Source organism: Microtus pennsylvanicus, chromosome 9 (genome assembly GCF_037038515.1).
Source record: "Microtus pennsylvanicus isolate mMicPen1 chromosome 9, mMicPen1.hap1, whole genome shotgun sequence".
Taxonomy (NCBI): domain Eukaryota; kingdom Metazoa; phylum Chordata; class Mammalia; order Rodentia; family Cricetidae; genus Microtus; species Microtus pennsylvanicus.
The window spans coordinates 99,134,537-99,162,453 of NC_134587.1; the positions used below are offsets into that span (position 1 = coordinate 99,134,537).

Here is a 27,917-nt window from a genome sequence, read left to right on the forward strand (position 1 = left end):
GCAGAACACCTGGTGTTCTGCTTCTGTGGCCTCTCCACTGTTGCCTAGACATCCTCAGATTTCTCTGTCAGGGTTCCCTCCACAGTTACCTCAAGAATCCCAAAACCTCACTTTTCCCTCTCTGAAAGCCCTGACTTTATAAAAGGATGCTAAACGCTACATTTCCCAAGTCCTCTTCTCCAATTGGATTGGTGATGAGTGGAAATCGAAACTTAAGGCTTCTGGGAGCAGAATGGAAACTGAAACTATTCTTCAGGCAGCCTGGGTGGCTCAGAGGCTTCCGGGGAGCTTCCATCTCTGGATTCCCGGCTCTGGGTTCCTGCAGAGCAGTCCTGCCGCTCTCAGCAGGCAGCAGGTCCTGGTTCTGGGTTTGGGGGTCTGGGTTTGGGGAGGGAGGAGAGCGGCGGGGGAGGGAATGCTTCTGGGCGCGCCAGGGGCTGGCAGCCCTCGCCAAGATCAGAAGTGTCTAGAAGGAGGGGCTTCGTGCTGTGAGGCTGAGGGGGACAGGACTAGGACCCGCCTACCCCAGAAGCCAGAACCCAGTGGACAGCCAAGGAAGGGATGTCCATGATGAGGGAGGAGGGAGGACGAAGACATGGGGCTCAGAGTCTTGAACTCTCCTTGTCATAATGGGGCATCTCGGGGAGGAATCAATAAGTAGGAACATCTGATGGGTGCACAGTCAGTAGAAGTAGGGCATTGGCATCAGCGGTCTTTCTCCTGGGTGCAGAATAGGGAGCCCTACTCCAGACTTGCCGAGCTGGAAGCTGAATTTGAACAAGAACCCAGAGGAATTCTAGGCCCTGTTAAATTTCAGTGGCTAAAACAATTTATGCTTTACTGCAATAATCTCCCATCCTCTAGCATGCTTCCTTTTTAAGGGCTATCTTCCTGTGCAGCCTGGCACTTAGGAGTCCAGCCCTCCTGCCTCAGTCTCCCTGTTCTATTCACCTAAGATTTAACGTGCTCATGTGCAAGGAACAGGTATTAGTTTTCTGTTTCCGCATAACTAACTAGCACACTCTCGATGGCTTTCAACAAAACCAATGTATTAGTTTACCGATCCTGGGCAGGTCAGGCTAACCGCTTTTGCACAACCTGGTGTTGCTTCAGCCTGAATTGAAGGTCTCTGCCAGGGCTGGGCAATTCTGCCAGACCCTGGGAGCTCATTCTGGTTGCTTGAAGTCAGTAAGAGGAGTGAAGTTCCCCGTTTTCTTGCAAGTTGTTGAATGCCAGTCGGTGATTCAGTGTCTAAAACTACATTATCGCTCCTCACAAGTGGCAGTGCCTTACAAGCCTATAGGGGACTTTCTGTTATCTGTAGCCTAGTAGCTAGAGAGACTGTCCTGTTAAGAAGGGTGATACGGGTGGGAGGTGATGGTGAACACCTTTAGTACCAAAAATTGGGACACACAGGCAGGAAGATCTCCGTGAGTTTGAGGCCAGCCTGGTCTACAAGAGCTACTTCCAGGTAAACAGAAACCTTTCTCGAAAAACAAAAACACAAACAAATAGAGAAACAGCAACAACAACAATAAGAGTGGGCAACGGGAAGGAAGGAAGGAAGTTCTGCAAGGCAGTGTAGCAAAGTGGCAGAGGCTTGGTGACGTCTTAAAATCTGACCCACTTGGGGTGAATCACCTCTTCTCCAGGCAGTTTTGTTGTTGTTGTTGTTTGCTTGTTTTGTTTTGCTTTTTGGTGTTTTGTGACATGGTTTCTCTTTGTAGCTTTGAAGACTATCCTGGAACTTGTTCTGTAGACCAGGAGAGCCTTGAACTCACAGAGATTCTTTTGCCTCTGCCTCCCCAGGCTGAGGACTGGGATTAAGAGGCCTGCACCACCATCACCCGGCTCTCCACACCTCTTCTGTCAGCAGCTCCAACATTCTGTTCCAATACTCACGATTTCCTTTACTTTTCTGCATCTCTTCCTCTCCCCTCCCTTCCTCTCTTCTCCTCATTCTCCCCCATTTTCTTCCTCTTATTATTTTATTCAAGATTTCTCCAAGCACAATACAAATATAATCGTGACAATGCTGAGTTTAGATGATATGTCTTTTGAATTTCTTCTCTCCCACTATAATTTATAGGACTGGAGTTACATGTGTAGTGTCCTGTAGGCACCTCCAATTCTTGTTGTGTCATTAATATGTCTCTGTTCTCTTCATGGCCTGTAATTAGGCATTATGGCTAGAGTTCTGATCAAATTCTGGGTTGGCTTTCTGAGGGCGAAAGAGTGGATCGGTTACTCACATCCGTCTGGGAGCAGACATTGGCCTCTATATGTGTTCTACTGTTATCAGCATCTGTTCCTGCCCTGGGAGTTGTAAAATGGTGGCACACTACTGATTCCCTCCCTGTTTATTGCTGGGTTGCTTTTAGGGAAGAGATTGTCCCTTAGAGTGATTAGTGACTTAGATATAATCCTTTCAGGAAGATAGCTGAACAACTTAGTTTTAGAAATTGATTTTGATACATTATCTTTAGATACTGTTTCTATTTACTTTGTGGAGGAGAAGGCACTTAGCATCCTTCCTCCCTTTTCTTCTAGCGACCTTTAACAATTCTCTTGATTCAGTTGCTCTCTTTATAGTAAATCAAGGTCTAGGATGTTTTGAAGGATTTTGTGATGATTCTTGTGCTTTGTTTCCAGAGTGAGTTAAAAGTGAAAAACCAGTATATAGTTTTTAGATTTTTAAAAATTTTGTATATGGGGTGTGTGTGTGTGTGTGTGTGTGTGTGTGTGTGTGCATAGTGTTTGTGTGCATGGTATGTGTGGTCTGTGGTGTGTGGTCTGTGGTGTGTGTGGTGTGTATGTGTGTGTGCGTGTGTGTGGTGTGGTATATGGAAATGTGCATCTGAGTGCAAATGTCAGAGGCATTGAATTCCCTGGAGCTGGAGTACAGGCACTTGACAGCCTCTGTGCTGAGGAACAGAACTCTACAACAGCAGTGCACAGTCTTGATTATCATGTCGTCTGTCTTCTTTCTAGCCCCTATGTACATATTTCTTAAAGGCACAGTGTGCCTGTGGAGATCAGGGGACAACTTGCAGGACTTTGTTCTCTTCCTGTATCCTGCAGGTCTCAAGGATGGAGCACAGATCATAGGGCTGTTCCCGGCATACACCTTCACCCACTACGCAATTTTTATTGGCCCAATTATGGAAATATTATTTGTTATAGAGGCAATCTTCTTGTTTGACAGAAAAATGGAGTTTTGTATCTTTGTGACTACAACTGGAAGTAGACTTGCTGCATTTAAATTATGTGCATAGCTCCACTGAATCTTTTTATCTTGTAAATTTTTTCCCGAGTATTTTCCTGTCCATTTCCATACTTCCTTTAAAGAAAATTATAATTCAAGATAGGAAGTTGCTGAAATTTCTCAGTTTTTAGTGACAAATTATATTTTTTTGCATTCTCAATGAACTTAAATCATGTTTGATGCAGAATTCTGGCTTTATGACATTTTCTTTAGAAATTAGAAAACGTATTTTTTTTCTCAACAAAATATCCACCAATATTGCTTACTTTTATTCTCTAGAGTGGCCTACCAAACACACTTAAAACAAATATTTTTATAACTGTTTATACAAATATATATCCAATTGTTTTTTTCAAGATGGAGTTTCTCTGTAGCTTTGGAGCCTTCCTAGAACTAGCTCTTATAAACCAGGCTGGCCTCAAACTCGCAGAGATCTGCCTACCTCTGCCTACCTAGTGCTGGGTTTTAAAGGCATGTATTATCGTTGCCTGGCTACCTGTTCATATATTTCTATAGGTTGATACATAGAGAAAGTTGTTGATTGCCTTGGCGGGCTACTTAGTCTAGGGTTAGTAGCCCGCCTGGCAGTTCAGTTATTCCAGGGTCACGGAGAGGCACTACCTGGAAGATAATGGGCTAAGAAAGAGGAAGAAGGCTATGCAAAGTTTGTCAAAGCCTCCGTTTATTAGGGACGAGATACAACCTTTTATAGGGTAAGGAGTTGGGGGGATGGGCACAGGGTTCTGGGCTCTTGCCGCGTGGTTCACGTTGGTCACATGGTCCTCGTTGGTCACGTAGGCAGGAGGTTATCTTCGGTCAAGTCACAGTAGGCCTGGAAGTTGACACACCTAGTTCTCTAGATAGTTTAGAATGCGGGGTGGGTTCCGCTAACAGATAGCTCTCATTAACAGCCAATTTGGGTGTGGGGTAGGCTCTGTCAATAGAGCCATTCTTAACACAATTAGGGGTGTGGGGTTCTCTGTAGACTCCCCAGGGTGATGGTTCCTGTAATGATTTTAGGAGGAAACTGGCTCCTGACAGAAAGTAAATAAATTGTGTAACTTAAAGCAGTATAGTATGTTTGTCAATAAGACAAACCTGGGGCTGGAGAGATGGCTTAGAGGTTAAAAGCACTGCCTGTTCTTCCAGAGGACCTAAGAAACTGTATACATAATTAAATCATTCTTTAAAAGAAAAAAGAAGGGACTTAAACCTAGGTGTTTTATCAGCAATATGGGTGTCTCTGTCCACTTCATTATTGTTGTTGTTTTTTGTTTTAATTTTTCTTGTTATTTTGTTGCTTGTCTTTTTCCCTCAATACTTGGAGAAGCTTTCCAACTGATTGTTTTAAAGCTCTATCCTAACAATGAATATTTCTTTGAAACTACATACTTGATCAATTTTATTTCCATCCACTTTATTTTTCTAATCTGACATTTGTTTTTCTCTATTTTTATGTCTGCTTTTTACTTCTATCATCTAAGAATTTTCCATATTTTAATCCTAGGTTCATTAACTCAGGGGAGGGCCACTTTTATGTTTCTTTTATTGGAGGTTCTTTTGTATCCCATGTTGTAGAAGAGAGTATACACATGCATGTTACTGGCAGCTTGCCATGTACAAATTACTGTTAGAGTCTTGCACGGTGTGAGTGAACACTCTAGCCCAGGTAATTCCTGGAGGAGTACAGGGTTGATACTTGTAGATACTAACTAGATTCAGTGTTCCAAGAGGGTTTGTAGTGGTGGGGCTGGAGTGAGCTCTGGGATGACGTTCTGCCTTGGACTGAGGTCTGTATCTATGAGGCCTGCTGGCTGGAGATGAGAAATAAAGCAGTTTGCTTTTAGGGTGATAAGCAGCTGCCTTTCCTATCAGCATCTCAGGATGAAACACCCCCAGAACAAACTGCAGAGATACACATGTTCATGTACACAGGAATACCATAAAACACAAAACCAGAAGCCATATTACATATGCTAAGGACCTGTAGGATAGGAAATAAAATGCTCTGACTCAACACCATGAGACAAACTGCTCTAAAGATGCCTTGAGTTTCTGTTGGCTGTCTACTGCTGGACATGAGGCTTACCGTTAAGAATGGATTGTCTCCCCCACTTGATTCCCTCAGAGAAAATTAATATTTTATTCGCAAGTGACTACCTATTAGGAGTTGCTTTTAGGTTAGGGATGGGGACCTGTGTTCTCTTCTTTCAGCTCTAGGACCCCATCTGGTGCTGACTCATGCAGGCTCTTTTGCACTCTGCCACAGTCTCTGAGTTTATGTTTGCATGAGTCCTGTTGTGTCTAGAAGGCCTTGGCTCCTTGGTGTCCTCTGTCCCCTCTGACTCTTACACTCTTTCCACCTCCTCTTGGAGTTCCCAGAATCCTGAAGGAAGGGGACTGATGAAGATATTCCTTTTAGGGCTAAGTGTCTGTACAAATAGACTGTGGGTCTCTCCATTTGTTTCTATCTGCTGCAAGAGGAAGCTTCTCTGATGATGGCCGAAAAAGGCAGAGATCTGTGAGTATAACAGAATGTCATTAGGACTCATTTTATTGTTATACTCCTTTAGCTGAACAGTAGTATTTTGTTTTTCCTAGGTCCTTAGTCTGTCTAGTCTATTGCTCACTCCAGCAGCACTGGGTATGGGTTCCACCTCATGGAATGGGCCTTATTGTTTGGTTACTTGCACAAGCTTTGTGCCGCCATCACACTGGCATATTGCACTAGCAGGTCAGTCTTGTAGACTGAAGGGTTTGTAGCTCATTTGGAGTTTACCTTTCTCCATTGGTAGCTTCCAGCGTTCCTTACAGTAGCCTGAAATCTAGTCTATAGGAATGAAGCCTCCAAGTAGGCACCAGCTTGATTTCTCCATGTTCAATGTGTTGTTTAGAGATTGTCTTCATTAGTGGGGCCTTACTGTTAAATTGTAGAGAGCCACCAACAGCCTTGACAATAGCCAGGGTTATTTGAGGGTTCCCTTGAGACTTTTTGAGCATGAGCTACATTATATGTAACCTATTTTTGGTACTGGAATCTCATTTGGTAATAGGAGATATCAAATTGTGGCTCTGTCTCCCCCATTGTTTTGCAAATTCATTTAGATTGACTTCATATATGCATTTATGATAGGAAGCTTCCACTGTATTAGGTTTCCATATGACACCTTCAAGTATTCCTTGGTTCTAGCTGTCTCTCTCTGTTTCTTCACCCTTGCTCCCCATTCCAGCCCTGACCCTAACAACCCCATCCACTCATAACTAACTATTCTATTTGCCCTCTTGGGGAGATGCAGCTTTCATCCTATCCCTTATTCTCTACTTAAGCTCTTTAGTTATATGGATTGTAGCTTGCTTATAAATGATTTAACAGCTAACATCCACACATGAGTGAATATATATATTTGCCTTTCTGGGTCTGAGTCAGCTCACTCAGGATGCTTTTTTTTTATAGTTCCATACATTTGCCTGTGAATTTCATTGATATAATGTGCAAGTAATAATTCATTATGTAAATGTACCACATTTGCTTTGTCCTTTCATCCATTGATAACATCTGTGTTGTTTATTAATAGGTGGCTATCATGAATAGAGTGCAATGAACATGGTTGAGCAGTTGTCTCTGTGGTAGGATCCTTTGAATATATGGCTAAGACTGGTATATAACTGGATCTTGAGCTAGAATGATTCCCATCTTTCTGAGGAATAGACACACTCACTGATTTTAATAGTGACTGTACAAGCTTGCATTCCCACCAGCAGTAGATGAATGTTCCCCTGTTTCCACATTCTTGCCAGCTGTCACTTTTAAAATTGATCTTGACAATCTTGATTGGTGTAAGATGAAATCTCAAAGTATTTTAATATGAAGTTTAATGTGGTTAAGGGCACCAAACATTTCTTTAAGTGCTTTTCAGTCATTTGAGTTTCTGCTTTTTGTGAATTTTGTTTAGATCTATCCTTATTTTTAATTTTTGTTCTTCGTTTTCCTGATGGTCAGTCTTTTGTGCATCTTTATGAAATTGGATATTAGCTCTCTAGTGGAGGTGTAGAAAACATTTTTCCATTCTGTTTTAATGGTGGTGTACTTTGCCCTACAAAAACCCTTCAGTTTCATGAGGTTCCATTTATTAATTGTTGTTCTTAATTTCTGTGATATCAGTATTCTGTTCAGAAAGTCTTCCTGTGCCAATGAGTTTAGACTATTCCCCATGTTCTCTTCTATCAGATTCAGTTTATCTAACCTCATGTTGAGATCTTTGATCCATTTGGAGTTGAGTTTTGTGTGGGGTAATACCTATGGAACTATTTGGATTCTTCAACATGCAGCCATACTATCTGACCAGCATCATCTGTTGAAGATATGTGTTTATTTGTTTTTGTTTTGATTTCAGTCCTGACTTTGATGCCATTCTGTGTCTTTTTATTGGAAAATTGAGAACACTGATTTTTGAGAATTATCAATGAGTTATATTTGTTGATTCCAGTTACATTGTTGTTGTGGTGTGGGTTTTATTTTTATATTTTTTCCTTCTTTTGATCTGATATAATTTATTCCTTATATTTTCTTGAACGTGTTTAGTATTTTCAGGTTGAATTTTTCTTTCTAGACCCTTTTTAGGACTGAATTTGTAGATAGATATTGTTAATATTTGGTTTTATCTTGGAATGTCTTTCTTTCTTCATACATTGTGACTGATTGTTTTGCTGAGTGAAGTCTGAGCTGGCATCTGTGGTCTCTAGAGTTTGTAGACCATCTTTCCAGACCCCTCTCACTTGAAGAATCTCCATTGAAAAGTCAGGCATTGTTCTAATAGGTCTGTCTTTATTCATTATTTGGTCTTTTTCTTTTTCAACTTTTAATTTTCTTTTTTAGTTCTGTATGTTTAGTGTTTTGATATTGTAACATGGGAATTTTCTTTCTTGGTTCAGTCTATTTGGTGTTCTGTAAGCTTCTTGTACCTTGATAGGGACTTCTTTAGGTTGGGGAAATATTCTTCTATGATTTTGTTGTTAATATTGTCTGTACCACTGACCTGGTTTTCCGCTCCTTCCTCTATTCCTATTGTTCCTGAATTTTGAGTTTTTGTAGTGTTCAAATTCCTGGACGTTTTATGTCTAGATTCTTCTAAATTTAGCATTTTCTTTGTCCACGTACCCATTTCTTCTGTCTTGTCATCAAAGAGAAATTCTTTTCCATCTCTTGCATTCTGTCAGTGAAGCTTGCCTCTGAGGTTTCTCTTTGAGTTGCTAAATCTCTTAGTAACAGTTTTTCCTCAGTTTGGGTTTCCTTATTGATTCTATTTCCACTTGCATGTCTTGATCTGTTTTCTCCATTTCCTTTTTCTGTCTATGTTTTCATAAATTTCTTTAATCAATCGACTCATTTCCTTTTTAAGAACCCCAAATATATTCATAAGGCCTATTTTTAAGTCCTTGACTTGTGTTTCTGCCATATGGCATTTCTCAGGACCTACTGTAGTAGGGCTGCTAGACTCTAGTAGAGACATATTATCTTGGCTGTTATTGTTTGTGCTTTTACGTTGGCTTCTAGGCCAGTTTTGGGTGACTGTAATTCTAGCTACTGATATGTGGTCCTGTCTTTTCTGGGTGGTTGTTCCATTCCTTGCATCCTGTCGCCCTCTCCAGGTGGAGGCTGTGTGTTGCCTGATAAGAAATTCTGAGATCCTGCCTTGCGTGGCCACTGGAGGTTCAAGCTGGAATGGGTTTCTTGGTTTTGTAAACTGACACTTATGGATGAAAATGGGCTGGGGAATGGGATAGTGAAGTCCACAGGAGGAAGGAAAGCAGGGTATGCCATGCAGATTTGCTCAGTGCTCTGGGAATGAGGGCAGCGCTGGAGACAAGCAGCATCCTGCAGTCTGCTACAGAGCTGGGGCTGAGACTGGAGAATTGGATTTGGAGCAAAGAAATGAGAGTGAAGGTCTGAAGATCTCATAGCTGCTTCCCTGTCCAGCATAGCTGTATATAGTATTTTAAAAAATCAATATCCTGATGCTACAGGTCAGGGCCCAACAGTGAGCTTCCTGCCCATCTTGTACCTGTACTGGATACCCTTTTACTTTCTTTTCTTTGGTCCAGAAAAGAGTTTGCTCTTTCCTCCAGCTCTTCAGAGGAACAACAGGGTTAACACACACAAAATTTTTTTTTTTGGTTCTCTGGGTATTTCTTTCCCTTCTCACCAGTACAAGGTCATCAGAATCTTTGCTATTTTGGCCTGCTCTTGCAGGAGTGCAACATTCTACAGCTCTCAGAGTCATGTGAGACCCAGGGGAAGAAAATATGTTAGAATCTTAAAATCCAGAAGCTGTTCATTGGGACAGCTTACAGCTGTGGCGTGCTGCTGACTGTGGGTTATTATTAATTTGTTGCATTGTGTTCTAAGTGAGATTTGGATTCTTTTCTTTCTCAAAACATTTGGTAAATTTGCTTGTTATGATGTTCTTTCTCATGAGCACATAAAATAAAAAAAAGTCAGTAAGTAGGAGAGAGTAGGATGGATGTGAAGAGGGTGCATTTTTCACTAAAATGATAGCTTAATATAAAAGAGGATTTCTTTAAAAATCAATAAGGATTTTGTCACAGAGGAAAATGCCATTTTGCTTTTGGGTAAAGACTAGAGTATCCCAAGATGGAAGAGGAGATTTGAGGGCAATATCGGGACTTTCTCTTGATTTCACAGGAGAACCAACAAAGTCACAAAGACTTTGTGGAGGATGAAATTCCTAAAGTCAAATTTTGGTTCATTTTTATAAAACTTGAAACCAGTCCTCTTTTAAAAATTAGGTTAAATTATTGATATTCTCTGCTAAGAAGATTTAAAAAATCAGATTTTATGGTTAATCGAGATGATCATGTTTTTGTTGTCAGACATTTTAGGGAAGCAACATTAAAGAAGTCAAGTTTATTTAAGTATCTGTTTTAAAATCTTTTAAATGGGGCCAATGAAGTGACTCAGCAGATAAGGGCACTAGCTGCCAAGTGTGAGAACCTGAGCTCCATCTCAGGATCCACTTGGTGGGAGGTGATAGCTGACTCCAGACATTGTCCTCTGACCTCTACATTTGTCTGTAGACATAGGTGCACATGCTCAAAACAAAGAACTAAAACTCAATAAAAATTAGAAAATCTTTTAAATGCAACTTTATAGACAACTATTTTGGTTTGATTCTCAGAAAAGACAACTACATTGCTTTTTCAGTTACTAAGCTTCCCGCAGAACCCTAATGGCTGATCTAAATCTTTTGTCATTCACAGTTTTGGTCATCACCACAAATAAATAAATAATAACTGCAGATAAAAAACACAAACAAGCAAATATAGCTCTAATAAGTATTTCTTTTCCAAATTACTTTTTATAAAATGCTTCGCCTTGTTGGTTTATTTTGTATTCTTCTTTTCAATCTTTGTAATCGCTGTCTGTTGGCTTTGCACAGAATCTGTCCCTGTTAGAAGAACCTTGAAAGATGCTAGGTACCCACAGGACAGGCAGAATTAAACATGGGAGTACAGTCCTGGTGGATAGGCAAAGAGCCATCTACATTTTTTAGTTGTTAAAATTTGAAAAAATAAAAGGGGTTTGGTTGGTGTTTACTTCTCAACATTCGTCATAATTCCCCTTTCCCCCCAAAATGGTATTAGGTCAGACAAACCAGGTGATGTCATCACAGTATCAGGGACAGTGGGAATGAAATTATCGGATGGTCAATCAGCAATGTCTTCAGGGAAAATTGTCCAGAGACGAGAACAGGGGTACAGGGGTTGTTAGAATAGAAATTTTCAACCACTTTGAAATTGGTAGGAGAAGAGTAACAAGTTTTCCCAGGAATTGTTAACAATTCTTTTCATAAGGCCACAAGTAAAGATAGTTTGTAATACTTTTTCTGGTGCAAAAAAAAGAGAGAGGTTTTTTTCAATTTCTTTTAAACTTTTGTCCCCTGGATTTTAGTTCTTAATGTCATCAGGGAAGTTTTTCTGCTATATGGGAAGCCTTCTTACTGTTACTGCTTTTGGGTATGACTGGTTGCCGGGGTCCTTGCTCACAGTGGAGAATGAAGAGCATATGTGGATAGATACCCACACTTTCTCCTTCCTGCAAGCACTTTTGAATTCAATATCCTTCCACCCTCCCTTCTCCAAGAACCCCCATGCTCCCAATATTGTCAGGCGATCTTGTCTGTTTCCACTTTCCAGAGGGATCTATATGTTTTTCTTAGGGTTCACCTTATAACTTAGCCTCTCTAGGATCATGAACTATAGGCTCAATATCCTTTGTTTATAGCTAGCATCCACTTATGAGTGAGTACATACCATTTCCATATTCATCTTTTTGGGCCTGGGTTACCTCACTGAGGATACTGCCTCTCTTAATGAAGCCTAACTTTCATATTCAACTTTTATGTTAATTAGTTTTTATGATAACAGACAACATGAGTGTAATATCCATATTAACACCTGGAGATATAGTAGGTTCAATTTACTGTTTGGCATTTTATATTTATGGTATTGAGGATTGAAGCCAAGGTATCACACATGATAGTAAGGGCTCTTTTCTTAACCAAGCTACATCCTTAATCTTAAAATTATTTTATTGAAAACTAGGATCTTGCTGCTTTACTTCTGATTTTTTAAGCAATTTGTGTGTGTGTGTGTGTGATTTTATGTATGATGCATGTTTTTGCATGAGTGCATCTATGTGCCTCTGCATATTCATTTGGATGACCAAGGATGCTATCGAGTGTTTTCTGCTGCTGCTATTTAGGCAGTCACCCCATTCTTTGCCATATAGAACAGACCACAGAATCTCCAAATCCATCATGCAGTACCGTAGTCCTGTGTCTTAAGGAACATGATGCTGACTGTTCTCCCTGGCCTGCCGTGCCTTATCTTCCCCAGCAGGCTTCAGTAGTTCATTTTCTTCATACCCCACTCTGGCACCTCTGAGTAAAAGGATCAGATATTGCCTTACAAAAGAGCTCTTTGGTTCCCTGTGCCTGTACTCTTGACACATTCAATACACCATGCCATCATGGTTGAATTAGTTTTCTCTGGATCTGGTTGCCATCATTGCTTTGCCCAGCCACAGCTTTCTCTCTCTCTGCTGTCAAGAACTTGACTCCCACTGATGTACAGTGCTGGAGTAATCTTTCCAAGATGCAAAGCTGTCACATCTCCTTAAAATCCTTAGTGACTCTGCCACATGCTTGAGGGACCTGCATGCTTCTCACACATCTCAACATCAAACACCATCTCCCACTCTCCACTCCAGCCTCCTGGTTCCTGAAGGAACCTGGTTCCACCTTCATGCCTTCGTGACAGAGGCCATTGCATGTTACATGTGATGATGTGCTGCTCGTCTCTGTCTGGACGCTCACCTTCCTCCATTCTGTTTAATTGTTTAGAACTTTTCTTGGGCATTGCTTCTTTATGGAATGTCTCATTTTTTGACTTGGTCGCATTAATGTTTTTCTATTGTGTATGTGATTCTATGATTAATGGTTGTCCTCTTGACTTTTATTCCCTGAGAACAGATCACATGTTGATTGTACTCATTCTTGTGTCCCTGCTACTCAATATTTAATTGGAAAGATAGTCATTCAGCACATTTCTGCTAACAGGAAAGTTGATCAGTTTTTTTTCTTTTTTTTTTGCAGATTTTGCATCTCATTAATAATGACCATTTAGAGGAGACAGAGTAAAGGATATTTCATGATAAATATTTCTTAATTCAGGTTGGAGACACAGAGAGCAGCAAGAATGGGTAATTTTAAATTCAAAATATTATTTATAACATTATAACATACATGCTTCACAGATTAAACAGCTAAAATGGCTACATTACTGTTTCTTATTTCTCAAATAATAACTGTGAGCTCCCTTAAAAAGACCGACTAAAAAAAAATCCCTCTTATTTCTCTTTTTAGAAGAACATTACACAGGAATTTTAGAGGAAATGTCAAAATTAATCTTGGAAAATATGCCAAAGGCTGAGTAAGTATTTTTGTGGTGATCAAGAGTTTTGAAATCATGTGTAATATTTCCCTTTTCTCTAGAGATATTTGACTTTATATGGTAATATTGATGTGTACCTACATCTGTGTGTGTGTGTGTGTGTGTGTGTGTGTGTGACAGAGAGAGAGAGAGAGAGAGAGAGAGAGAGAGAGAGAGAGAGAGAATGTACATTACATACATGATAGAAGTATATGTAATTACATGCAAATATGTATTCAGCCCTTTAGGTTGTTAATGTCAATGAGATAATAACAACTGTACTGTTTGTGGGTATTATGTCATCCATATGAGCTTTATTCCAACACTTTTCTTTTTTAGCTATTCCAGTTTATTCAATGATTTTGTTGAATCTGAGTTTTTTCTGATTGATGGAGACTCCTTGCTTGTCACGTGTGTATGTGAGAAGTCGCTAGAGCCGGGGCAGAGTCTCCACTTCTTCTACCTGGTTGAGCGCTACCTGCTGGATGTCATTAGCAAAGGAGGACATTTTGCCATAGTTTTCTTCAAGGTAACACAGACCACCTGAGCTTTGTACTCTTTGAAGACTGAAAACAGAGTTCGTTTGTATGATTAGTTAGAGACAAGGAATTTTGTCGCTGAAGCTGGCCTTGAACTTATGATGCCCTTGCTTCTGCTTCCCAAGTAAAAGAATTTCAGGTGTGCACCACCACCCCTTGTTATAAATCAATTTTTTTAATAAAACTCTATAAACATTTTCACCACTGACTGCAGAGCAAAATACATTTTTAAAAGTTCAGAAAATGAGATGGAGCCCAAGGCAAGGAGGTTCAAAGTTGGAAACTACCTGAGCCTCACTTAGTGACTTGATGAGTAGTTTAGCCAACCTGGAAAAACCTTAAAGGAAAAAAAAATCTAGAAATGCAATTTAGTGATAGAAGACTTGCCTCGTATGTGCAAGGTTGTGGGCTCGACCTCCAGAAAAAAAATAAACAAAACAAATAAAAAGTCAAACAATTTAAAGGGAAGAGGAGAACAAAGCAATTACCTAGCATTGCAGTGTTCTGGAATGAGCACAGTTGTAATGTGTAGTGATGGAAAACTTTAGTGGACAGAGTCACAAAAAGTTAGTGAATTTCTGAACAATGGCCCCACTGACCTCAGTTCTACTTCTCCAACTCTGAGGATTACTTTGCCTTCAAAACTCAGCAGGCAGGTTATTTGAATACATTGTTAGGTGTATCTGAGCCCATGTGAACTCACTAATCCTATTTTGCTGTTGTGTGCTCTGTTATAAATAATGATGAGGGAATATCATATTTGGTGTAATAAATAAAATTTTGATAAATTCAAATACAGGTATATCTACTGCTACCATATCCTCCTTTTCCTATATTCAGGGCAGCTAATGCTATACTCAAGGATTCTCGTGTGGATGTTCAATCAGTTTGCAGCTCACTATACTGTATATTTCTGAGCATTGCTGACCAGCACCATTTTGTTCAAGAAAGCAGGGTTCTGCTCTATGTTTATAATTGTTTTTACAGATTTTAATCTACTAGGAAAAACCCTTGTTGTTTAAGAAATGCCACTGCATCTAGAATTATTCTTTAGAATAACATATTCCCCTTCAGCTCTCAATTCCAGAAAATTTATAATTACAAATTATTATTTTCATAGTTATTTTTGTCCTTTGACTTCTTGACATGAGGTTGGACAGGAGAATGATTAAAAGATTGGAAGACAAAGAGTAATGAACTCTGGGTACTATGGGCTTGCTTACTCTTAGGTTTAAAATGTGACTTATAGCATACATTTGTGATATAGAAAAATTCCAGGGTCAATTTACTGACTAAAGGACATTAAAAAAGCACCCAACCCTTCTGTACCATGTTTCTTCAATGACCTTAATGATATATATTAACTGCCTAAACTAGCAAAACACTTGTCAAATAATGTCCTTTGTCTCCTCCTCTATAGGATGCTGAATATGCATACTTCAGAGTCCCCGAACTTCTTACACTGAGAACTGCTTTGATTATGCACCTTCAGAAGAATACTGCCATTGATGTTTGGACTGAATTTTCTGGATGCTTGTCAGAAGAGTGGAGTATTACCTTAAGTCAGAGTTGCCCATATTTCTTGATTCTTGCTGATGAAGGCCTGAACGACCAACAGACACACCTTTTCAACTTTTTAGTCATTCAATCTTGGGCAGCAAAGGTCAACATCGCACTCTTCTCAGGGCAAACATCTGACATCATCCGTCTTTATGCATATTTTATGCAAAGCTCATATTCAAAGCAGCTGTTTTTCAAGCAGGTAATATATATCTAAAGACAATTTTCTAGAGATTTATAAACAGTTCTAAATTAATTCAGAAGATAAGGCTCGTTAAGAATGCTTGGTAGTTTTGTACCCATGTTGGGTAGTTCATAACTGCCTATAACTCTAGCCCAAAGGGATTTGACAGCTCTGGCCTCTGTGTATACTGCACTAACATGCACATACCTACATAACTACATATATGCATGCGTACATACAGAGAGACAGACAGATACATATACATACACACAAAACTAAAAATGAAACAAATCTTTAAAAAATAGCTATCTTGATTCAATATTGGCTCTACCCATAATACAGAATCTATTCTAGTTTCAACAGGTTAATATATAGGTTAATAATAATGATAACTAATAGTGATAACATACAGTAATTTGCTAATTAGTTCTTATTGTAAAATAGTTCTTGACACTTACAAATTGGTATATTTGAGAACTAATTTTTGGAATTTTTCAGAGTAAAGCACATTTACTAACTTAATAAATAAATATAGTTTGCTTATTTTTCACTATGGGAGGTTAGTTCTGCATATGAATATCATTCCATAGAGCAACAAAGTAGGTTTAGAACCAATTAGCATATTGCCTCTTTGAGAATTGTATCATGCTCATTATCACACATTTACATATATGCAAGTATATTTATTTTGCTTTGTTAGGATTCCTATCACTAAAGTGTTCCTAACCCTGAATGCCAACTATGAAGAGAAACAGGCATGGTTTTATTTTTACATTCAAGGCAAATATTAAATATTGAGTTTATGTTGTGACTTTTTCTTTTTGTGTACTGTGTCCTACTGTGTAGCTCATGTTGGTCTGGAACTCACAAAGCTACAACTGCACTGCAGCTATGGGTGCCGGGATTAAAGGCATGAGCCACCACACCTAGTCCAAGTTTATAGCATTCTGTTGATAGCAGTTTCTGAACTTGAGAAACCTTACAAATATTGTGCCTAGAATACATTTTAATGCAGAATTTTATTTATAAAATAATTTATACCTTAATTTACTGAAATTCACCTTAAAGAAACGTTTTTATATTAACTGATTTTAGGAGTACTTAGAATTTAAAATACAATGGAATATCACTTATGACTCCATTTGTAGACTACTGGGAATGGCATTGAAACTGTTGGCAATGACTGTTTCCAGTACCATAGAAGCCCAGGGGGAGAGGATTCTAATCTCTTCTTAGGTGCTTGCTTGAAATGTGTCATAGTGAAACACACTGAATTTATATCATTTGTATCTTTGTGGAACTGCTAAAATCAGGTGATATATAGCATACGAGATAACCAAGTGATGCCTGGAATGATTTCCAAGCCTTGCTGACCATCCTCGATCACAGCAGGGTAGATTTTAAACTCAGGACTGCACTGTAATCTGACTATTTCTTCAATTTCTGAGTTCTGTAGCTGAAAAACAATGATGTGTTTATGACAATTTATAATATTTTGTTTTGCAGTTTGAGAGAGAGATTATGATTGATTACAAAACCCTGATTCAACAGTTAAAAAAATATAGAGACCTAGATTTAACAACTCTATTTGGAGATTTGACATTCAATAATATGGTGGAAAAGGTAATAGAACTTAAAAAAAACACTTTTTAATTGAACTTTATTTTTATAAAAGTGTGTGTCTGTGTGTGTGTGTGTGTGTGTGTGTAGGTATGAGTACAACCCTTCATATCACTTCTAAGGTTTTACCTTGTTTGAGACCAGCAAACTTCTTTTATTTCTCTAGTCTAATGGATATAGTAACAAGTCTTTTGTAGCAGTGGAGAGTGGGAGAGATACTAGAAATAGTTCCCCTATTCCTGGTTTAAAAAGAAATGTTTCTATTTCTTCCTGTTAAGTAGGACTAAGATAAAGATGTGTCTAGTCACTGATGTAAAGAAGTTGACCCTGAGCTTCTCCTATTGTTTAGACCATGAATTCAGTAGTGTAACTATACCATAGTACTGTTGTTTTGCCCTTACTTTTATTGAGGTCAGGATGCATTTGCACATTTTTTAAATATTCCATTCCTGGTATCCATATACTTCATCATGGTGAATGGTTTTGTTAATATGGTCTTGGGTTCTGTTTGCTCTATCTCCTGTTGAATTTTTGCCTTCTTGGCATCAGTGATACTTTAGTGTAATTTCAGTCTTTTTACTGTCTTACATTTATTTGTAGCATTTTATGTGCTTACAGAAAACAATGTTCAGGCTTTATTTTTAGTATTCTGAAATCCAGTCTAAACCAGAGGAATTATCCAATCTGTGATAATTTTGTAAATTTTTCTGCCTGAAACGTGGCACATATTTGTTGGGATGGTTTCTTGGTCACTTTACCTGTGATGTGGATGTTGGTGTATTTAGGCCTACTATGAAGTAGGTTTCTGTCTCAGTGTCTCTTCTGCCTTAACTTTTGTTTTGTACATCTGTGATTTCTCTTATTGGTTTAATAATGTTTGTCTAATTTCAGCTTGAGTCAATATATATATTGACTAGATATATAAAATTTTATTCTCTTAGGCTATGATTTCATCTTTTACTTTCTTTTGATTTTCTTGTTTCTTTTTATCTACTTTTTTAGCAGAGTAATTGATCTATTTTCTCACTTTTGGTATTAAACATTGCTTAGTGTGATATGTTTTTCTCTGAACACTGCTTTCATTGCATGACAAAGATTTTGATATAGAGACAGTAATTTTCAATGTATTCCTTAGATTATCATATTTAGTGATTATTGTAATTTTAAATGATGCTCTTAACCACCACCCGTAGCTCCGGTTATAGGGGATCCCATGCTCTTTTCTGACATCTGTGAACACCAAACATTTATGAGGTACAATCTTATGGGCAGGCAATATACTCACACCTTAAAGTAAAATAAATAATTAAAAAAATAGAAAATTAAAAATTTCAGATTAAAAATTATTTTAAAAAATAGCATTTACATATCTATGGCAGATTCAGTATTTCTTATGATGGCTCTAATTCACTCTTTAATAATATTAATCCTTTGTATTTCTCATTAGATTGTAGAATCTCTCTTTGGTCCCTACTAGTCTTGAGGCATCCCAAGTATGGCCGGGAACTTGATAAATGCTCCAGAAGGAAGATACTATTCCCCCTTACACATTTCATCACTGTTCCCAGTACTACTATTTTCCTTTTTAACTCATGCAGAAGAGGAGATTATGTGCAAAATAACTGTAAAAGCAACCCATACATTCAGAAAGTTGATTGCCATGATATGTGTTGCTTCAAATCATGTGTATTACCCACAAAATTATATATGAATATAATTTAAGAAAATATAATATAGGGACCTGAAGTGTTACAAGTATTATTTTATGGATATAAGGTATTTCTTGAATGCTGATGATTTAAATTGTTTGAAGATTTTCTTTTCCAAATAATTCTATGATGAACGCCTTGGTGCACACATCTTTGGGCAGATTTTGGATTGTTCCTTTAGGTTAGATCTCTAGGACTTGAATAAAAAGTATCAACATATTGAATGACAAATGTATTGTCATATGCCTTTGCCTGTTTATAACTTCATTAGCAGAGTATTAGGACTGACACCCCATGATTTCTGGTGCTGTTATTAAAGTAGTTAAAGATGAAAAAATGTGTTGATATTATCAAAGAAAAATGTAATTTTATACTGCTAAAGAATATAAACATTTTTTTCATTTTCTCACTATTTGGGTTTCATTAGAGAATTAGCATTTAAAGTCATGAATTTTCCTGTTGATTTACAGATTTTTATGCATGTATTTGATAAGAGTTTTCTCAAAATTTTTTGAAATAATTTTACCACCCAAAAATTGTGTTCATAATGTTTTTAGTGGGAACAGTTTCCATATGTTCACATAGACTCATTTCTTATTATGTAATCGCTTATATATAAATACAGTTCTCTAATTGTCATGACGTGCTATAATTCTCTGTGGTGACAGGCTTGTGAGATGATGTCTCTGCTCAGGCAACTTTGGCCAGAAGGCTCTGACATCCAGCGAGCCCTTTGTGTCACTTCATGCTCCCTCTTCTTGGAAATGTACCACAGCTTCTTAGAGAACAGAGAGAAGAAAGCCTCCAAGAAGATGTGCAAAGTCAAACAGGTGTGGTTGCTGCACTGGGATGCATTTGTGCTTCCCTATTTTGTTTTCACCAACCATTTCTCCAAGTGGCACCGGGTTCTCTCTTGTTTATATGAACAGCAGAAATAGGAGAATCCCTGCAATTCATGTCATAAAGGAATATGTTGTTCCATAACTTAGTGTGTTTCCTACAGGTGCTTCACGTGGGATATTTGTAGTCTTCATCACCTGCAGACAGGCAAAGGAAGAAACAACCTGCTATGCTACTGTGCTTTGGGCTTTTTCTGTGCACAGTTCACTAAATGCTCAGGAAAGAATTGTTATTTCTATTTCACTATTAAAGTACAGACTTTTGGTTTTTGAGAGTAACAGTCCTCCAACCCAAGGTGCTAAATAGTAATGTAGTTTGGATTAAGGTTTATCATGTGCAAATTTCTCAGTGACTTTAAAAGATAGACTCACACAGTGGTACCCTACTGCCTGGGGACAGACTACTGTTCTTAGTTTTCTTTATTGCAGAAAAGGTCAAGAATCTGGTTGCAAGTTGAGATTTAGCTATGACTAAACAGTCATCTCTGCATATATGTTCTCATGGGCACTAAAGTATACACATGTGCACATTCCATTTTATATGTAATCTTAGTACTATAGAGTCTCAGCTTATGAATCCTATCAACTTTCTTGATTTCAAAAATGAACAAGGACCAGTTTTTAATATTTCACTTTGCAGTATCTCATTAAATATAATTTTAATGGGACCTTTCTGCATGATTAGACCTCCAATTTAATTCATCTCTAAATCATGATAGTAAGTCGACATTTACTCTTGGGAACTTCTAAACATTAGACCCTCTCTGGCATCCTAGGAGCATCCCATCGAGTCTCCTTGCTCCCAGACATGCCAAAATGTTTGCCAATAGCAATGGTGTTCCTGTTCCATGATGCTAAGCACATCTACTTATTTACCTCTGCTCTCATCGTGCAGTTACAGCCTTAAGCTACATTGTTATTCTGTTGTCCTCATGGAGGTCGTTCATAATATTGTCTTCAGAGTAGGTTGTTAAAGACAGAAGGGAGAATGTAGCGTATAGCTCCACCCACTCAAGGTCCCCTGGAACCTCCCGTTCACCACCTAGTTTATTAGTTTATATCTAGAGTCCCTGAAAATACTGACTAATGCCTTACACCAGGTTCTGCAAAGCTAGACACTTCCTTTCCCCTCTTTCTCAAATGTGTTTAAACACAGCCTTGTTTCTGGATAAGTACTGTCTCAGAAATGGAGAAATTGTAAATGTGGAATTCCCACATAGAGAGCTTAGATGCAAAGTTCAGGCTTTCACAAATTGAGTGTGTAGTCTCCCAGCCCACTGTTCTCTACTCACCTTCTTTACCTTCTACAGCAACAAGGTAGTTGTTTAACCCTGAAGGACGTGGAAGACTTCTGTAAGCTCCATTGCCTCAGTGTCGTTTTTCATCTTCATCTACCTCTTTCTCAAAGAGCCTGCTCAAGATTTGTCACTTCTGATTGGATTAAGGACCTCAAGACTGTCTTTAAAATGGTAAATATACTCACCTTTTACTTATACTTTTGTTTAAACTACATGATACATATAAAATACATTAACCTTCAAACAGGTTTATACAGGGCGGTGTTAAATTTTGAGGTATTGTTGGTGTTAAAATTTGATCAGCTTGCTTAAATTGACTAGTCTTAACAATCATATTAAGCGATAAATTGTTATTAATAATAACCATCATGGCATGCATCCAACCCAAAGAGGAGCTTCTTGACATTTTCCTTCATAAAATTCTTGTCAGTGTGAAGATTTGTGTCGTCTACGAGGAAGTTCCTGGTGACCACCATCTTCTGCGTGAGAAAGAGTTGAGAAAATGGATGCAAAACTTTATTATTTTTTTCCATTATAGATTATGGATACAGACATTTTGGAGACTTTAGGAGACCAGAAAGCAAAAATCTCTCCAGAGTCTTCTGTGCAAATCAGTGCTAGAATCTGCTAACACTCCAGTTTACTCTCTTCATTTTAAATGAACAGATTTTGCTGTTTTTATAGCATGGAAAATATCCATATACATTTTTTTCTTTTTGCATTTTCTTACTTTCTTTATAATATTGGATGCTATCATCTTTAATGACTACTAGTTGCATCTTAATATATGTGCAGTGTATATATTTATTTACATAAATAAATATTATATGTATATATTTGTGTATTTAAACATATATTAGCTATGTAGACTTTCTTTTAGGAATCTGAGATAAATAGTCAAGAAAAGTGTCTGATGCCCAAAGAAATTCAGAATATGCTCTTCTGACATGGAGATATAGTGAGATTAATACCCTTCATCATTCCACTCTAGCTTTTCCAGACAATTATATCTTATAGTGAAGACATAGACTGAATTTTCAGACTTACTGTGAAGGAAGAACTAGAGTACTTTTGAAACCAATAGTTAAAAGATCTAGCCAAGTTTGCAAGGGTTTCTCTTAAGAAGTTATATGACCCAAGTCTTGAAGGATGGGTAGCAGGGTGGACAGAAAGGAAACCAGATTGTGGGAGAAGAAGCACTGTGTGTGACTGTCCTAAAAATATCACAGCCAAGAAACTGAGGTCCACTCCTTGTATCAAGGACAGAAAACTATAGGGTTAGTGATGAAGCTGAGGTAGTGGGCAAGAGACAAATGAGGTAGCATCCTGTAGGACAGGATAGATAAGTTCATCACACATTCACTGAGTGCCTACTAAATGGTTTTTATGTAGGCAAATGGCACTTTTTTTTTTTTTTAGCATTTTTGACTTGGAATGTAGACCACACAGTGTAGATACAAAACTGGATTTGGGGGTATTAGAGGAATATTCTACTACCTTCCTGTTGATGGTGTTAGAGACTAAGGAAGAGACTTTTGATCCCTCTACACTATACTCTGAATATACGTCTACAGTAGCACTCTGAAGAGTGACTTAAGTCTACCTGGAGGCAGCAAAGCTGCATGGAGAGTGTGCCTTTCTTACTCAATGAGGAATAGCATTTGCATAAATGCCCCTGCCTCAAAGTCCAATAAGGGAGAATTGAAGGAAATTCGTGACGTATATTGATTTGACAGGGACTAAAGTGGCAATTAAGTCATATTAATTTTACTTGATAGTGCTTGTATTGCATTTACTATATTAGCATAATGTTACCTGGGGTGGGAACTGTAGGTAAGGAATAGGACACATGAGTGATGGTTCAGTTGTTAGAGCATGTGCCTTGGAAGCCTGAGAAGCAGACTTTGATCTTCAATGGGGAACCATGCAAAACATCAAATCAGGTATGGCGATGCTCACTTGTAATTCCAAAGATAGGTTAATGGGAAGATCGCTTGTTCATCCTACTTGCTCAAGCTCCAGGCCAATGAGAGACCCTGTCACATTTGTAAAGTGGGATTTACGAGGCAAAGACTCCTGAAGTCATTCTGTGGCCTCTGCACACTGGCACACACCCATACCATGCTCATAGCCATACATAACAGGGTCAGGATGTATTGAATATGTGCACTGGTGAACATTCATAGCTGCTGTAATGGAATTTCTACAGAGTTCTCCGGTGTAGTAAATACTACACATGGTGAAGGTGGCTCTGTGTAGGTTCTACAGATTCTTGAGAGAAATTTCTGTATCCTAAACTCCATAGGAGGACATTCCTCTAGGTGTTTTGTTAGAGCCTAAGAGTAGCAGGCTCTGTGTGACTCTGTTATTAATGAAAGATAGGAAGACTCCACTTCTTAATCCCATTTTTATTTAAATTCTTTAATATGGGTCATTTTAGGTTAATATATTATATCTATTGGTATCTGCAATTAAAATAAACCTTGTGGCACTAGTAATGTGCTTTGACTTTAATAATTAATTTATTTCTCAGTTATATTAAATTATTGTTTCAACTTTATGTAGTTAAGTCTGGTCTACATTTGGGAGCTGGCGTGAATGCAGCAGGTGTGATACAGACTTGAATGGAAGCCTCCTTTGCACAACTTTATCAATGAAGATTTTATGACAATTTTTAAGACACTGGGATGTGGTTTAGGTTAAAAGACACTATAAAAATATCTTGAAATATTTGGCAATGTTCTAAGATGGCCTGGCAGGAGATACCTGATAATTTTAGTTGATCAGAAACAGCAGCTTCATTTTCCTCTTTATGTTGGGAAGCATTAAGTTTTAATACTTAAGGAAATTGGGTGAAGAAATATCACTTGGGAGCCTCTCTGTAAACCATACCATTGAGGAAGACTCGTGTCTACTGTGACCAGATGTAAATGCTGTTTGTGCAGACATTCTGTCTGTGTTATGATGGAATATCATGGTGCATCCTTAAGTTGGTGGAGACCTATCAACATTGGTGGATGGGAAACATTTTTCTTTCTAGTACCCTTAGCTGAAGAAATATGTAGTTTTTGAGATTTTAGATCACAATGGGAGGAAACAATGAATAGTAAATAAATAAATATTTCTTTAACTCATAAAAAAGTTGTGGTTTTTTTGGGGGACAAGATCTTACTGTGTAACCCAGGTTGGTCTGAGACTGACTGTGTAACATAGACTGGCCTTAATCTTACAGGCATCCTCCTGCTTTAGCCTCCCAAGGGCTGGGATAATGTGCAGCTTAAATTTGTTTTTAAGTCAGTTTTTATTTTATATAATGCTTCAATTTTTAAGGAATAATATAATTCTCATTTAGACCAAGTGGGTTTACATTTTAATGAGAATTCAGACAGTCTTGTCATCTGCCTTTCATTTGGATTATAGATGTGTATGGGGTAATTAATTCTATGTATTACTGTGGACATGAAAGCTGTCAATAACTTCTTTTTTTTTTATTTCCAGAAACAGTGGTGTGAGTATTTCATCCTAAGTAATGTGCACATGATTGAATTTTGGAGTTTGGATTTACTTCACCTTTCTGATTTTAGTGATGAGCCTTTGTTGAAGAATATTGCTTTTTACTATGAAAATGCAGAAGGTATCAGCTTACTATATAATACACCTCACCTTTCTTTAGAGAGAAAGCTCATGAAGAGTTTCAAGCTTCAAAACCATTTCTTTACTGTCTATTGTATAAATAGTAATTATTTTCAAGTTTCCCAGTCTTTATTTATAATTTTTTATTTGTGACAATCAGAATGAATATAACAATTCAAAAATATTTTTCAACTTATTATTATTCCATAGTTATTTTTGTTAAAAGTGTGTGTTCATGTGTTTGACAGCTCATAACACTTTGTTTTCATGCATGGCATATAATGTTTATTTATAAAATTGCTCGGCACCGGTCTTACTGGGAAGATTCTAGCCTAAGTTCATCCTGGGTCGGAGCTTCATAGCGTGCATCTTCCCTGGAGCGGGGAGCATGGCGTCTCTCTGAGGCGTCTGCTCCAGAGAGGAGAGCTGTCGAGTCTGAGCTCACTTCCTCTTCCTCCCGGCATTCTGTTCTGTTTACTCCACCTATCTATGTCCTAACCAATAAAATGGGCCAAGGCAGTTCCTTTATTAGCCAATGACCTTCCTCCATTATTTAGGGATTTTAAGTTTTCTAAGGGATAATCTTTATACTTTTTTATGTAATTTGTTTATTTGATAGAATATTTTTCTTGTGCTTTTATAGGCAAAGTAAAAGAAAACACATTTTAAGAGAACAGTGCTTGAGTGAGTAGTATAGAAACATCTTTGACATCAAGATTTTTTCCTGTCATATTTTAGGAAACGAAATTAATTACCTACTTTGAAAATAATGATTCTTTGTTAATTTTTTTGCTTTTTTTTCTTCTTTTATTAAAAATTTCTGCCTCCTCCCCTCCTCCCCTTTCCTTCCCCCTCTTCCCACTTCCCATGCCCCACTGCCCTCCCCCTTCCTCTCCAGTCCAAAGAGCAGTCAGGGTTCCCTGCCCTGTGGGCAGTCCAATGTTCTCCCCCCTCCATCCAGGTCTAGGAAGGTGAGCATCCAAACAGGCTAGGCTCCCACAAAGCCAGAACATGCAGTAGGATCAAAACCCAGTGCCATTGTCCTTGGCTTCTCAGCAGCCTTCATTGTCCACCATATTCAGAGAGTCCGGTTTTATCCCATGCTTTTTCAGTCCCAGTCTAGCTGGCCTTGGTGAGCTTTGTTAATTTTTTATGTTAGTTTTATTCAATGTTATTGGTTACAAAACTATATGTGGTATAATATTTTTATTATCTTAAAAATAATTAAATCTATGCTATTGGTTATTATTAGTTAAGACATAAATTTTTAATATTAAGTTTCAAGCATAAATACAAGATAAGTTTTAATATGTTCCGTGGCATTGTCCACAGCTTTGATCTTTTTCATTTAGATTCAGTGTGAAGCTCACAGAAAATTCTACTGTTAGCATCATAATTCAGAGCCTAGTGACTTTAGTGATGTTTTGTGCTTTAATGCATGTGTCAGTGCTTCTTAACAGTGAATTTTTAATTGTGATCCAGGCCTGGATTTGAAAGTAGGAGATACCATCATGAAGGAGTATGTACATCTCTGGGACACAGTGTCAAAGATGGTGGGAAAATTTGAAGTGGGAAATTCATTTCCTTTGAGAACAACAGAACGTCATTTTCTTAAAAAGACAGCATCACCAGTCAAAGGTAACTTATCCCTAACTTAAATGTCATTTTCTTTAAAAGATCCCATCATCAGTCAAAGATAATTGATTCCTAACTTAAACTGAGGAAGAAAAAAAAACCCTCTTGGAAAACTCCAAGGAGAAATCGTTTTGTTGTATTTGTGTGTTTGAATAGTTGTCATGTCCATGGGGTGGTGTGCTTTGACTAATATTGAAATTTTATATGTTGTTTGTAATTAATATTGCCATTTTAAAAGTCAAACCATATGTAAGTGAATTCTCTTTCTAGCAATGTGACCTCTGTCAACAAAAATTTTCAATATCCTATTACATCATGGTGACTCTTCTCCAAATAATAGAATGGGGGAAACCTGTAAAATAACTAGGGAGGCTGAGACCCATCTACACCAGCATAGAGATTAGCGTGGTAACATATTAAGCATCTGTGTTGTATAGAAACAGAGTAAACAGTAGACTTGTGTTGGGAGGAGTAAACGATGTTAAAGAATAAAAAGGAGCCAGCAGCCACCTTAGAAAGTCTGCCCAAATCAGTGCATTTGCCTTCTCTGTGCTGCAGATGTACAGAATGTCTCTGGTGACAGACACAGGAGAAGAGGCCAGAGCCAGGAGGTGGTAGAACTGACAGTCTTCAGAAAGCCAAGGTCCATAGGAGCAAACCTCAGGTTAGCTCCTCCCAGACCTGCCTTTCAGTGAACAGAAATAACAAAGAAGTCACACTGTTTCTGCAATAATAAATCACTCTTGAGAATTTGGAATTTAAATTGTTAGGCCACAAGGCCTCTCTAATCCAGTAAACGAAAGTGATTGGAAAGATCTGGCAAAATATTATAAGGAAGAAATAATAAACAATTGATTATGTGTCAAAGATGGATGATAGAATTCACAGAAGAGCTGAGGAACAACTAAGAACACAATTAGCTGTGTCTAGGCAGAAGCTGCTCGTTCATTCCCATCTACTTAGACCCAAAATAATCACACAGAAATATATTATTTGCAATACTGTTTGGTCAATAGCTTAAGCATATTTCTAGCTAACTCTTACATCCTAAACTAACCCATTTCCATTAATCTGTGTGTTGCCACGTGGATGTGGCTTACTGGGTAAAATTCCGTTTGGCATTTGTCTCTGGTGGAGCTACATGACTTCTCTCTGACTCTGCCTACTCTCTCTCTATGTATATCTATTCTAGCCTGGCTATGTTCTGTTAAGCCATTGGGCAAAAGCAGGTTCTTTATTAACCAGTAAAACCAACTCATATAAGAAGGACTTCCCACATCACTTCCACTTTTCTGTTTAAATAGAAGGGAAAGCTTTACTTTTAACATAGTGAAATTACATATAACAAGACAGGTATTAAGCAAGAATTATAGTTACAATATTTATATCTACTTTATCTACCATAACTAAGGAAAACTATAACTATAACTTTCTATTCTTTCAACTCCATCAAAGACTCCAGAGGGATATAATATTTGGTGCCAATCTGTTGTAAGAGGCTGTTTGTTCATTTCCTGGCCACCCAGACTCCCAAAATAATTACCCAGGAACTATATTATGTAAA

At 38.0% G+C, this 27,917-nt stretch overlaps 1 protein-coding gene across 1 annotated transcript in view; it reads left to right on the forward strand.

The window, feature by feature from the left end:
- The first annotated feature begins 269 nt into the window (after positions 1 to 269).
- Positions 270 to 27,917, forward strand: part of LOC142857842 (putative ATP-dependent RNA helicase DDX60) — a 90,106-nt gene continuing 62,458 nt past the window's right edge. The window contains exons 1-10 of the mRNA XM_075986864.1: positions 270 to 355; positions 12,940 to 13,046; positions 13,210 to 13,276; positions 13,616 to 13,805; positions 15,236 to 15,577; positions 17,066 to 17,182; positions 19,557 to 19,718; positions 21,098 to 21,256; positions 24,584 to 24,719; positions 26,201 to 26,356. Of these exons, the coding sequence (XP_075842979.1) occupies positions 13,043 to 13,046; positions 13,210 to 13,276; positions 13,616 to 13,805; positions 15,236 to 15,577; positions 17,066 to 17,182; positions 19,557 to 19,718; positions 21,098 to 21,256; positions 24,584 to 24,719; positions 26,201 to 26,356 (1,333 nt within the window). The 5' untranslated portion in view covers positions 270 to 355; positions 12,940 to 13,042. The remainder of the gene's footprint in view (positions 356 to 12,939; positions 13,047 to 13,209; positions 13,277 to 13,615; positions 13,806 to 15,235; positions 15,578 to 17,065; positions 17,183 to 19,556; positions 19,719 to 21,097; positions 21,257 to 24,583; positions 24,720 to 26,200; positions 26,357 to 27,917) is intronic.